The 13,021-nt window shown below is 39.3% G+C and overlaps 1 protein-coding gene across 1 annotated transcript in view; it reads left to right on the forward strand.

Moving 5' to 3' along the window:
• Positions 1–2,153: 2,153 nt before the first annotated feature.
• LOC140652532 (bifunctional heparan sulfate N-deacetylase/N-sulfotransferase 3-like) overlaps positions 2,154–13,021 on the forward strand; it is a 33,038-nt gene continuing 22,170 nt past the window's right edge. The window contains 2 exon segments of the mRNA XM_072863415.1: positions 2,154–2,199; positions 4,208–4,410. Coding sequence (XP_072719516.1) covers positions 2,154–2,199; positions 4,208–4,410 — 249 coding nt within the window.

Here is a 13,021-nt window from a genome sequence, read left to right on the forward strand (position 1 = left end):
ACAATTTACTCTTTGTGGTGTTGGTGTCTAAGCTGCTTCGGCTTCAGTCCACGGCCATCTCCCATCTTCTGCATCTTCTGTCTCCTGTCTCTACAACATGCTGCATTCTTATCCATCCTCTGCTATTCAGACCTGGCCAAAATGCAATATTTGTGTTTTGCAAGGTGCTTCTGATGTTGTTCTTTGCTTGAACTGGGGAGAACTGAAATTTGCATGAATTACTTTTGCGAACCTGAGATGGAGGTGGGGAAGGGATTCAGAAATAGCCACAGCTGAAGAGCTGAAAAAGGTTGCCTAGAAATCCTGGCTTTAATGACTCTCTTTAAAGTATGGCTACAGGAAGCAAGGGTCCATGTCCATGGAGAGATCCTACGTGAACATTTTTCTGGATTATTCAAAAAGTTTCTATTTCATATTAATAATCAGGAGGGCAAGCAGGTGACTCAGAAACTTTCCAGGTGGAAAAATACTTCTTACAGTGTTACAAATGGTTTCTTAATTTTTAGAACCCTGGGATCATATTTGTACTGTATAAACATGACTCGAAAGATGTTATTAGAAAAGGAGCTATTAAATTAGGGGAATAGCAAATGCAGAGGAATTTGAGAAATGGGTAAGGGCTTTGTATGATTTTTGGGTTACTAACTGGCTGTGTAGCACAATATACAGGAAAGAAGAATTAAAATGTCCTGTCTGTTTCGTGGAGAAAGCAGATGAGGGTTGGAACATTTAATGTTCTTAAAATAGAATATAAAGTAAAAGTGTGCCCAGCGGAGAATTTTTCAATAAAGAATACAGAACGCTGTGTGGATTGATACAAGTCAAGTGGAAATAAAGAAACTAAGAGTAGTGGATACAAGGGGCTCAGGGGTCCCTCTGTTACTAGGATATCTATAATCCCTATCAAAATCTGTGCACAGAACTTCTTAGATAATAAAATACAACTTCAAAGCTGACCAACACAAGCCTTCACATTAGATCTCATCAGAGAGACATGTGAAAACAGATGTTCTTTGGCTAAATTTATCCTTAGAATGTTAATTAGTTAATTCTCTTTTTACTTTTTTTGAAATCTTGTGCTTTATTTGTTTCCTTTATCTTACAAATTTTCCCTACTCTATCCACTGTTTTCATGTTGTACTTTTTTTTTGTTTTTTTCACTTGCACCCGGCAATTAGATTTTAATAGAGCTCAGGCACATGGTCCATGAAGCAGGCACATTCAGAGTAATGAACATTGCCGATAGTTGAAAGGGAGAGAGAGTCACAGGATATCGCATGGTTTGGGACAGACTGACCCTGTAAGAGAAGGAAAAATATTCAGCAAGTGTGAAAAGATGAAGTAACAGCCTCCACATGATGGCAGTACAGACTCCGTATGTTGGGCACCCCCAGGAAAGACCGACCGGGTTCTCCCAAGATGTTTGGGAACTGGTGCCTCTAGTATGTTAGAGCCAGTCTCATTAAAAAGACTTTGCTCACCGTCTGGTACACGTTTCTGTCCTCCTTTCTCAAGGAGGTGATGGTTATAAGACTGTGCTCTTGCTAGTTTGTTTGTACCAGAGACCCTTCCTCTCCCTCCTTCCCTTTAACTTACCAGATGATTTTAACCAAGTTAAGAGAAGATAGCTATCCTATGCATTTCATGCAAATCAGTGACTGAGAAGTGGAGGGAAAGCCAGAATAACAGTCTCACTGAGAGGAACCACAGTGCAATCCAAAGCTCATCTGTTCCAAGGGGCACTCGCCAGCCCCATCAGCCAGCGCTTCTCTGCTGCCTCTAGTCCCTCAAACCAGTAAAGGGTGCGGAAGGCAGCTGGAGGTAACTGGAGATGGGAAAGAGCCATGGAGGTTTCTCCCTCACCAGAGGGAGATGCACGGACCCTATGGAGATGGAGAATGAGGGAATACTGCTGTGGGAGAAAAACATCACAGGGGAAACGCGGCAGGTGAAACTTGTGCTGTTGGGGAACATTATGTACGGGGTTCATTATCTGGATAGCTATGCTACGTCAAATGTTAGACTAAATGGTCAAATGATGCTTTTTGCTCTTAAAATTTGTGTGTTTTAATCTCCTGCACCAAACAGACTGTTCTTTTAAAATGCATTTTCTGGTTTGCTGTATGTATGACAAACTCTACGTTACCGTATGTATGGCTGTGCCGTACCGCAGGGAGACGGAGGAGCAGAGCTACGAAAGTGAGAAGGAGCAATCTCTGAATTTTTCCTTATTTCTGCCTTTCTTCATTAGGGCTTCTTGCTGCCTGGACATGAGACAGGGCTTCAGGATTAGAGTGGGCTGGAAAACTTCACTGATTCATATATGCCAGGAACTGCTGATGAGCACAAATAGCAATATTTTCTTGAAAGCATTCGATTTCCTTAACTTGTAATCGAAAATCTCCTTCTCCTGAGATTTTTGAAACCTGTCTACTTTCTTGTTTACTTACCCACACAGCCCCTGGCTTTCCTCTGAGCCAAAACCCTTTGAACTTGGGAGCCAGAGTTACAATCCTGAGCGACACCGAAAGAGCTGAAGTCCTTCTCATCAACGTCCCACAATGTAGCGTGTGCGGTCTGTGTAGGGCGTACTAATCTTTTACAGGGAATTGTGATAGTTTCAGTGTTTTAATTAGCAGCAATGAAACAATGATAGTAATAATAATACAGTAATTAGCAATAAAACATGCTATTCAATAATTAATGGCAATGAAACACACACATAGAAATTACATCGAGTTCAGTCAGCGTGTTGCAAGGGCTTCCACAGTCCCTCAATCCACCTGAAACAGGTTTTCCTTGCCAGCTGTACAGTATTATGACATAAAAAGTCAGCAGAAGAAAGTGATGGTATCTGTTATTTTCTTCCCCCCGCCCGGTTAAGAGAAGTATCCTCGCAATTCCTGATTATGTAGGGAGTGAAAAGAACATTTTATGGTTATATTTCCTAGTCCTGGCTTGCCTTACAGAATACGAGAATCCCTCCGAAGCCATTAGATTTATATTACCAAATATGTACATTTACACTATTTCACAGCTATTTAAATTTGATGCTTTAGAAACCCTTTAATATAAATTTCTGCTGTTTTGCTATTTTTCTGCTTTCATTATAAAATAAATAATCTGTATAATATTGTAGTTATTAATGTAAATTACTTCATGTATCAGATCAATGATGGAATCAGCTAGTGGAAAAAAGCTCTGGTAGATTAATCTTGATTATAAAATTTATGGATCAGAATGGTTTGAGAGATTGTAATGTAGTGGGGCAAATCTTGTCTTTATAGCTACTTTTTAATTGAAAATCCTACCCAAGTTGTAATTCAAAGACTTCTTTTTTCGATTTCTTTATTAATTCATATATTTATTAAGAAAAATATGCTTCTGTTATATGGCTATGAAAAGTATTGAATTAATTATAGATGAATCTTTAGTAAAGATGAAAAAATTAGGATTCTGGAAGAATGGTATGCAGTTTAGCTTGGTGTGTTGCTTTTAAATGGTTCCTGATGAAGGAACCAAACTGGATATTCTTGCAAAAACAGATACAGGCAGTGACCTTTCTTTAACAGCATGCATGGAATACTCCTATTTATTTATTTCTTTAGTATCACATGTAAATGATTCAAAAAATAGCCATATAAATCAGATTGAGAAGAAGCGTTAACTTGTATAAAGTACCCCAGTATTCTTAGTATTAGGGGTTATTTCTGTGTTTTTATTTACTCTTCATATAGGAAACTTTCATCTTGGTGAAAAATAAGCATTTCTTATGGAATAACACAAAGAAGCTGTTGTGAAGCCTCCACATATGTGGAAAATTGCTTAAAAATTATGATACAAAACAATGTTTTCCGTTTTCTCTGCTGCCTCAGAGACTTTGTGCTTTTCTCTTGGCCTCGTTTTAATTTCAGTGATGAGATATCTAAATCTGTTCCGCTTCTGAATCATGTAGAACAACTGGCTGTAATATTAAGAACTTCCAAAGCCTTTCTTCTGAATTGGAGGCAATATTTCAGAAGGTGAAAACATAAAGTAGAAGTTAGCTGGCTGGCCAGTGCTTGCAAAAAGTGGTGATGTCTTAATTGCATTAGGAGAAGAGAGGAGGTTACCATGCAGAAGCACGGCTCGAAGGGCTGTGTGCCAGCTCTGTGCCAAACAGCCAGCGTTTTCTGGTGAATGCCATTGCACTGCTGCTTTTTTTTAGGTGAGCATTGTATTCTGAGCACAGAGTTGAGTTTAGAAGGATCAATTGTTTCTCACAGAGGTGAATTAGAGTCATTTGCTTTCAGCGAGGTGGCTGCTTCCATCCCCGTTGAGTTCACAGCCAACGCTGTGGTTCAGGCTGGTCTGGAAACATCTGGCCTCTGCCTCACAAAGAAAAGGCTTTCGCAGCTCAGCTGGTTAAAAGTAACTTTCTGCAGTGCAAATAAGTGTGGCGAAGCCTGCCAGAACCCAGGGCAGCCCTGCCAGCTGGGTAGCTGCTTTCTTCCTCCCCGGTGCAACCAGTGTCTCCTCTGCCATCAAGGGAGGTGGGGAGCAGAGAACTGGCCTCCCCAGCTCTGCCAAAGCCAGACCACTGTCTGTTCCCTCTGTGCCTGAAATGCATGAGAAATGCATTTAATCCAGTTGAGGACAGTCATCCATGTCTAACATTTCAGAAGAAAGGAAAGAAAAGTTTCTCTAGTCCCTGATCTGTTAGGCAAAAGACTGCAGAGTGCGAGGAATTTCCTTCCCACCCCAGCACATAATGAGTTAGCACCTTGACACATAAAGATTGAGATTGCTTGCAACTGTCTCACTTGCCCACTGGAGTACTAGCTGGTATTTTCATTCCCTTAATGTCGTCTTCTTTTGGAAGTGTTGCTAAGCGTTGCTAATAATTGCCTGAAGACACAAAACACTGTGGAAAATAAACATTCTGTTACATTTGCATTACTTCATGTAGTTCACCTTTTCAAATGCCCCTATCCTCTCCCAGTTGGTTTTTCCTATGCCAGTCTCTTGCGGGTCTGTCCTAATCAATTTATTCCCCATCTCTGTATCTTTTCTGTTTTGGCAACTATATGCCCGTAGCCTACTGTAGCATAACTGAAGTAGTAAAAGCTGAAACAGATGAAGAAAATAAAATTATGTTCCTGTTGTGACGGATAAAGCTGAATTCAGTTATCATCATGAGCAGCTACAATTAATTTATAACTTCTTTTTTGTCATACAAACAAACATGCTCTTAGCTCATGACCTAAGCTCTGAGCAAGTGATCTTTAGCCCTTGATGATTCAGTTGGTTTTAATATCTGTTGTATGTGTATGAAAAGTTTACCCTACTTTTTTCTTCCATTATTAGTTCATTTGGTACAACTACCGTTATATGAAATCTATCGGTGTACTTTCCAGATGGTTGTTGGTTTTTTTTCTTTTAAATCTTTTTTTCTTAAATTTTTCAGAGCCCTGAAGTTTTTACTAGCCTGAGTAATGTCTCTGGGGCATTTACTGAGTCATTACTGAGAATGTCTATCAAATTATTCATGAATAGATCAAACAATCTTTGTCACTGTACTAAACCTCATAAACAATCATAACATTACTTTCAACAGATCTTAAATTTGTATGTCGTTCCCCCCCCCCCTTTTTTTTTCTTCTTGTTTTGCTGTTAAATCTATGAAAATATTTCTCTCTCTTCATGGTGGCTCAGGGACACCAGCGGAGCTATGACAATTGCGTATCTCACCTGCATTCAGAGACTGGTTTCTATATAGATCTAAGTGAGTCACTTCACACGAATGAACGTTTTTTACAGACTTGGCTTTGACAGTAATGCAGAGCTGAATTGCTCCTTTGAGGTGAAGGTTATCACAGAGAAGTCAGATGTGTCACAGCTTCTTGCACTAAGAGGAAGGTGATCTGTAGCACCAGTATAAAAGTAGTCCATTTTCTGCACTTTCTGGCTGGAATATAGTTAGGATTGCCAGCAGCCTCTTCATCTCCACTGTCCCTGGGTGAATTGCACAAAAATATAGTACAGTGGGAGACTAATGTAAAAACAAGTGCCCATGTTGTAGTCACACTTAGACAAGAGTGAATCCCATTAACTCAACGGGGAGTTCTTTTTTCCTCAGTGAGGAAAAAGAGTTTAGTTGGTACTTTTAAAAATGAATCCCAGTTAGACACTCATAGCTGGGTGTGCTGGTTGTGGCTGGGACACAGTTAATTTTCTTTGTAGTAGCTAGTATGGGGCTATGTTTTGGATTTGGGCTGAAAACCGTGTTGGTAATACAGAGATGTTTTAGTTGTTGCTAAGTAGAGCTTATACTAAATCAAGGCCTTTTCAGCTTCCCATGCTCTGCCAGGTGCACAAGAAGCTGGGAGGGGGCACAGCCAGGACAGCTGACCCCAACTGCCCAAAGGGCTATTCCATACCATATGGCCTCATGCTCAGTATATAAAGCTGGGGAAGAAGAAGGAAGGGGGGGACATTCAGAGTGATGGTGTTTGTCTTCCCAAGTCACCGTTACGCGTGCTGGAGCCCTGCTTTCCTGGAGATGGCTGAACACCCGCCTGCCCATGGGAAGCAGTGAACGAATTCCTTGCTTTGCTTTGCTTGCGTGCGCGGCTTTTGCTTTCCCTATGAAACTGTCCTCATCTCAACCCACGCGTTTTCTCACTTTTACCCTTCTGATTCTCTCCCCCATCCCACTGGCGTGGGAGTGAATGAGTGGCTGTGTGGGGCTTAGTTGCCGGCTGGGGTTAAACCATGACACTGGGTTTTCAAATCCTTATTCAAGAAGCAGAATGATATTTGTTAGACCATTAGTTAAACATGGTGATTATTATTATTTAGGTAAAGTTTATGAAATAAATTAGAAACAGCTAAAACACAGCCCAAGAGATTAAAAAAAAAAAAAAAGGCAGTGAGAGCTTAAACCCATGTATCAATACAAAGGTAGCATGTTGACTTTGGGAATTATAGGACATCTTTCAGAAGAGCTCTCAAAACTACAGAACAATGAACAATAACAATACGTCATCTTTTGGAAAATCTTCTGGAAATTTAATCCTTCTTAATTCTGTAAATTTAATCCTTCTTAATTCTGGTCAAAAATTTATCGCTCTAAATTTCCCTGTTTATTGTTAAAATGAAAAAAAAAAAATTAATCTCAGAATACTCTTATTCTTGTCACTTTTCCCCTCCTCTGTGAAATAAACATTAAATGTAACAGCAGGTGAAGCAAAGAATAACGTGAGGTTTGTATTGTGTCTTGCTATTTGTAAGGAGGAAAGGATGAAAGTTAAAGTGAATGACAATGTGGTGGTCTGGGTGGGAAAGCCAAGTATTTTTCTGGTCCTACCTAGGTAGAAGTCATAGAGGTTTCTAACTGAAATGTGCAATGACTTCTCTGGCTTGTAGAAATTTTGGTGCCGTTCACACTGACTTTGGTGCTGATTTGCAGGCACTGAGGAGGAAGATGAAGGTAATGGCCTGTTGCTGAAGTCGGCAGAGAGCTTCTGGTGGTTTCCCCATATGTGGAGTCACCTGCAGCCTCATCTACAATGAGTCATCACTGGTGGAGCAGATGATCCTCAACACAGAATTTGATATAATGAGTCTCAGTTTTAATATCGTTTATAGTGAAGCATGGTTATAATGTTATTTATTTCAGACCAGTACTCCAGGTTTCATGTAAAATTCAGGTATGTGATGAGATGCTCAAAAATCTGTATGTTGGATCAATGAAGTTTTTTTTTCCTTCACATTCACCATTTTCCTGGAATTGCAGTAATGTATGATCTTAAGTGAAGATCATGCCTCTTTATTAAGGCAATAAATAGGACATTGGAGTTAGTCATGAAGGATTACAGAACATGTGAAAAAATAATCTGAGAGTGATCGATGATTCAAAACAGCTGAAAACTTTCATGCCTTTCTCTTCAGTGCAATAGGATCAAATCTCTTGATTGCAGTGCAGATTTTTGCCAGGTCCTTGTTTATATTATTTTCCTTTTTCCTACAATTCATAAAAACCAGTTCATTTTGGGAAAGGGCATAAATTCCAGGTAGGCCTTAGCTGTCACTGTGGTATGAAAAACCATCAGTGAAATACTCCAGTAAAGAATCTAGCATTTGCTTGAATTTAATTGAGACAGTAAGTGGAAATATATTTTTACTTGTAGCTGCAGAGAATCCTAATACTTGGTCCTGTTTATCATGTACCTTGGTGATGATCTTGATAAAATGGAATAGTACCTCCGAGACAGTTTTCTTACCCTACTTACTTCATCAGTAGAATGGAATTTATACAGAAGAGATAAAAAAGACTGGGCAGCTTGAAAGATTTAACTTATTCTCTTTACATACGTACAACAATATGAAGACAATCCTCATAGTTTGATTGTGAATGCTAACATTTTTATATAAGTGCTAAAGATATCAAAGGAATAATAAAGCATTCATGCTCAGGGATGCTATTTTAGTTACTGAGAACTACTTTCTAGAAGACAAGTGGATCGATTGTTCTCTTTTTTACCAATTAAAAGAAGAATAAGTCCCTTGACTTTAATGAATGTATAACGGTAAAAACATAATGTGGATGAAAGCAGGCTCAGCTTCCAGATGCTGGAAAGTATGGGCAGTTAAAGCACCTATAACATGAATGCAAATAATATTTTGCACATCTTAGTAACAGGAATTGCTTACCTGGCAAGAACTGGGATTGTAAAATATCCTACTCTGATTCTGTAGTGAATTATTAGTATTCTTGTTTGCTAGACATTAGTAAAATCCTTCCTGTTCAAATTTGTGTTACTAATGGCCACATTTCTCAAGTTAAATATTTCAACAATCTGTGCAAAAACACTTAATACTGTGAAAGTACTCTCTTTTTTTTGCTCAAGGCACACCAGGTTGTTTATTAGGTGCTTATCAGAAGCTAAGCTTTTTGGGATATCATTTTGTAGTTCAAAAATACTCATCTGTATTGATTTGATCAAAATAAAAGTTTGATTTTAAAAGCACCTTGAAGAAAAATAAATTTGACTTGTGCCATCTTGCCTAATGCCAAAATACTAGGCTCGCTGAGTGCTGCTAGATAGATAGCACTTGCACAAAGTAACTCCTGGGATTGTATGCTCTCCTTCATCGGATGGCCTTGTGAATGGAAGAACCATTTGAAAACAATAAATTCTTTGGAAGTGACTACAAAATGCAGATTGCATTTTCCTTTCCTTTCCTTTCCTTTCCTTTCCTTTCCTTTCCTTTCCTTTCCTTTCCTTTCCTTTCCTTTCCTTTCCTTTCCTTTCCTTTCCTTTCCTTTCCTTTCCTTTCCTTTCTCCTTTCCTTTCCTTTCCTTTCCTTTCCTTTCCTTTCCTTTCCTTTCCTTTCCTTTCCTTTCCTTTCCTTTCCTTTCCTTTCCTTTCCTTTCCTTTCCTTTCCTTTCCTTTCCTTTCCTTTCCTTTCCTTTCCTTTCCTTTCCTTTCCTTTCCTTTCCTTTCCTTTCCTTTCCTTTCCTTTCCTTTCCTTTCCTTTCCTTTCCTTTCCTTTCCTTTCCTTTCCTTTCCTTTCCTTTCCTTCCCTTTCCCTTTCCCTTTCCCTTTCCCTTTCCCTTTCCCTTTCCCTTTCCTTTCCCTTTCCTTTCCTTTCCTTTCCTTTCCTTTCCTTTCCTTTCCTTTCCTTTCCTTTCCTTTCCTTTCCTTTCCTTTCCTTTCCTTTCCTTTCCTTTCCTTTCCTTTCCTTTCCTTTCCTTTCCTTTCCTTCCCTTTCCCTTTCCCTTTCCCTTTCCCTTTCCCTTTCCCTTTCCCTTTCCCTTTCCCTTTCCCTTTCCCTTTCCTTTCCTTTCCTTTCCTTTCCTTTCCTTTCCTTTCCTTTCCTTTCCTTTCCTTTCTCCTTTCCTTTCCTTTCCTTTCTCCTTTCCTTTCCTTTCCTTTCTCCTTTCCTTTCCTTTCCTTTCTCCTTTCCTTTCTCCTTTCCTTTCTCCTTTCCTTTCTCCTTTCCTTTCCTTTCCATTGACACCATTGTCAATAATATTCCTCAAACCTTTTTTAGTGCCTATTTAAATTTTTAATGCTCAGCTGTTGTAATAGGCTTGTTATAAACATTTCATCCTGATTTACATTGCCAGAAGGATATGACCTGTCCTTAGTATGTAATTCCTATTCATTTCTTTCTCTCTTTGCTTTGGAATCCCGTGCAGCTGATTTTGAGAGAAAGTCATCTTCCAACAAAATCTTTTGATGCTGAAACGTCCGCTTCTGTTGTTATGAGTGCCTGTTCTGGTAGACATTGCTGCCTTAGGATTTTCTGTTACCAGGGCCTTGATGTGAAGGTAGGTACTGTACAAACTCAAACGGGCAATTCAACCTGTTCGTACAAGGGATATAATATGTAAGGAGATTGATATTTCATAGCTGCCAACTTACACTATGCATATGTTTATTTCTAATTTAGGTAGGTTTGGGTTACAATAATTTAGCTAAAAAAGGAAAGACAGGGATGATAAGATCATTGAAGGAAGTGAATAAAGGAGTTAGGCAAAACTCCTTTGGGTCTTCACAAAAAGCAACTGTGGCAATTGTTTCTTAAACCCACACAAACACGCCCCCCAAAAAAACCCACCAAACAGATATCAACGGTTGCTTTTCATTAAATAGTCTTAAATAAAATGTACAGCCTTTCTGTCACAGACTGAAATCCAAGAATTTCCCAGTCAGGCAACATTTTTTCCTCTGCCTCTTGGGTCTTTTCGTGGTCCTGTGAATCTTAAATCGCTTTCTTCACACCGGTATCACTTCGACAAGATAGACAGTGACTCTCGTGCAGGCCAGCCATACCTATGGTCTGAATGCTTTCCTGAGAGCTGAACTTACCAGGTCTTCCTGAACACCAAACCGGTCAGCGTTTGCCTAGCATTTTCTCTTATTCTTTGCAGGAAGACCCCTTGAGCTGAGCTTTCAGAGGTTAATATTGCACTCCAGTCCAGACATCTGACCTGAAAGCTGTGTCATATCTGGCATCTGGCAAGTCTGCAGGAGAAGGTGCTTGAGACTATAAACTCCTCTGATTTGAACTTTGTGAGCTGAGGAATATTATTATTTATATAAATAAATTACATTGTTGTTGTTGTTGCTTAGTAGACAGAGCTGCATGAAAACAAGTCACCACAGTCACCAGCATGAGATCATCATCACAATAAACTTCTAACAAACACGTCCGCTTCAGTTCTTGGAAAGAAATGGCATAAACCTTTACTTTCAGAGCTCCAGATACACTTCCCAAATGGGCTTGGTACTTAAACCTCAGACTATGGCAGAGTTTTAGAAATGCTCCTTTATTTTAATACATTTTTTTTGTCTATCATATGTGCACCTGATTTTTTTCATAATTAGGGGCTTTATTACTATTTTTAAATCCTGCAGTATTTTTTCCTATTACTGTCATCTGAAATAATGCTATCATTTTCATGGTTCTAGCAACAACATAGCAAATGTTTTTATTGCTTTCAAGTCCTTATTTGACCTTTGCAAATGAGCATTTGGGAACAACACATCTGTCTGACTGAGGCATACTTTCGACTATTAGCACAAACTCAGAAGAGAAAAAAATGACATCTTCTAAGTCTGTAATTAGAATTGGAGGCGAAGGCTGGGCTTATCCAGAGTGGTTTTAGGTGTATGTTAATCTCACAGCTGGGCAGAGTTTCTTGCCAATTATTTTTTGGTTGGGAACGGTTTGTTTGTTTATATGGATGTTTCCTTGTTTTCTTAATGTGTGGCATCATATCTGTTTCAGTGGAAATTCCTGCAGAAAATGAGTATTTTGAAAACAAGAAAGTGTTTTGTAGGGAATGATGACATTTTCTTCTGCATAGGTGTGATCCTTTGCGTATCAGAGCTCTTCCTTGTTGATGTTTTATAACAGCAGCACTTTTCCTTAATGATTCAGGAAACAAATAAAAATAACACTGCCAAGACAACACTATGTCCCATTGAAACAGGCAAGCAGTGGTCTGATGTTGTACTACTACCAACATGCTATTGAGTAATATAAAAGAGAAATTAAAATACCCTAAAATTTATATGAAATTTCACAATTCTGAAATCAAATTTGTGAAGCTATTTTTTTTCCCTGAAATTCCACTTAGCTTCTGAAAGTGTCTGTTTTGGTTACCTTGCAGCAGAAACAATGTCAAATTTTGAAATTTCAGATGAAGTCAAGTTCTGACTTGGAACCAACACCACTTATAGCTCTCTGTGGGAAAAATGCTGTGTCAGTAAGTGCTAAACACAAATCACAGAAAAACGGGCATTGGTATAGTTCTGCTCATGAGTGCTACTGTTGTATATTCCAAGATCGTGGCATCCCAGCTGACATGGGCCATGCAGTGGCTCCGCGTTGTTCTGTGGTCTGCCCCTTTCATATTCAGTTGTACGGGCCTAGGTGAAAGTCTGACCTATCCAAGTCACCAGCACAGAAGAATACCCTCATTTAAAACCTGCAAAGTTCTATCCTTAATGTTATCATGGTAACTAGTTCTATGTAAATATAGATTTCTCATTTATTACCATCTTTTCTTAAGTAGGACTACATGAGTGTATTCTAGATTTTTTTTCCCAAATTTTGCTTGAAAAGTATGCCCTATGAGATCTTTATGCATTGTTGTCATGCTACCTTTGCCATAACTGTTCAGACACAGAAGAAAAAAATAATTATTTTTAAATGACTTCCTATTAGGAAATGGCTATGATATTCCTAGCACAGGGAGAAGCCAAGTGTCCTGCTTTGGGATTATGGGGTGAGCCCCATCGTGTATTCCAGCGCCTGCATGCCATCTGAAACTTGCAAACGACACTTTGAGGGCTCTGGGTGGTTTTGGGCATAGAGCTTCAGACAAAAGCTAAAGTTGCTTCCTCCCGGTGGGACGTCCTGGGGAATGCTAGCAGCCGTGCAGTGCCTCTTCCATGCTGGGGTGAGTCTCCCTGGTATAACTTGTCTGCTGGACACAGGGTGAAGCCCTCTGCACCTCCCGTGG

This window comes from Ciconia boyciana, chromosome 5 (genome assembly GCF_034638445.1).
Source record: "Ciconia boyciana chromosome 5, ASM3463844v1, whole genome shotgun sequence".
NCBI lineage: Eukaryota > Metazoa > Chordata > Aves > Ciconiiformes > Ciconiidae > Ciconia > Ciconia boyciana.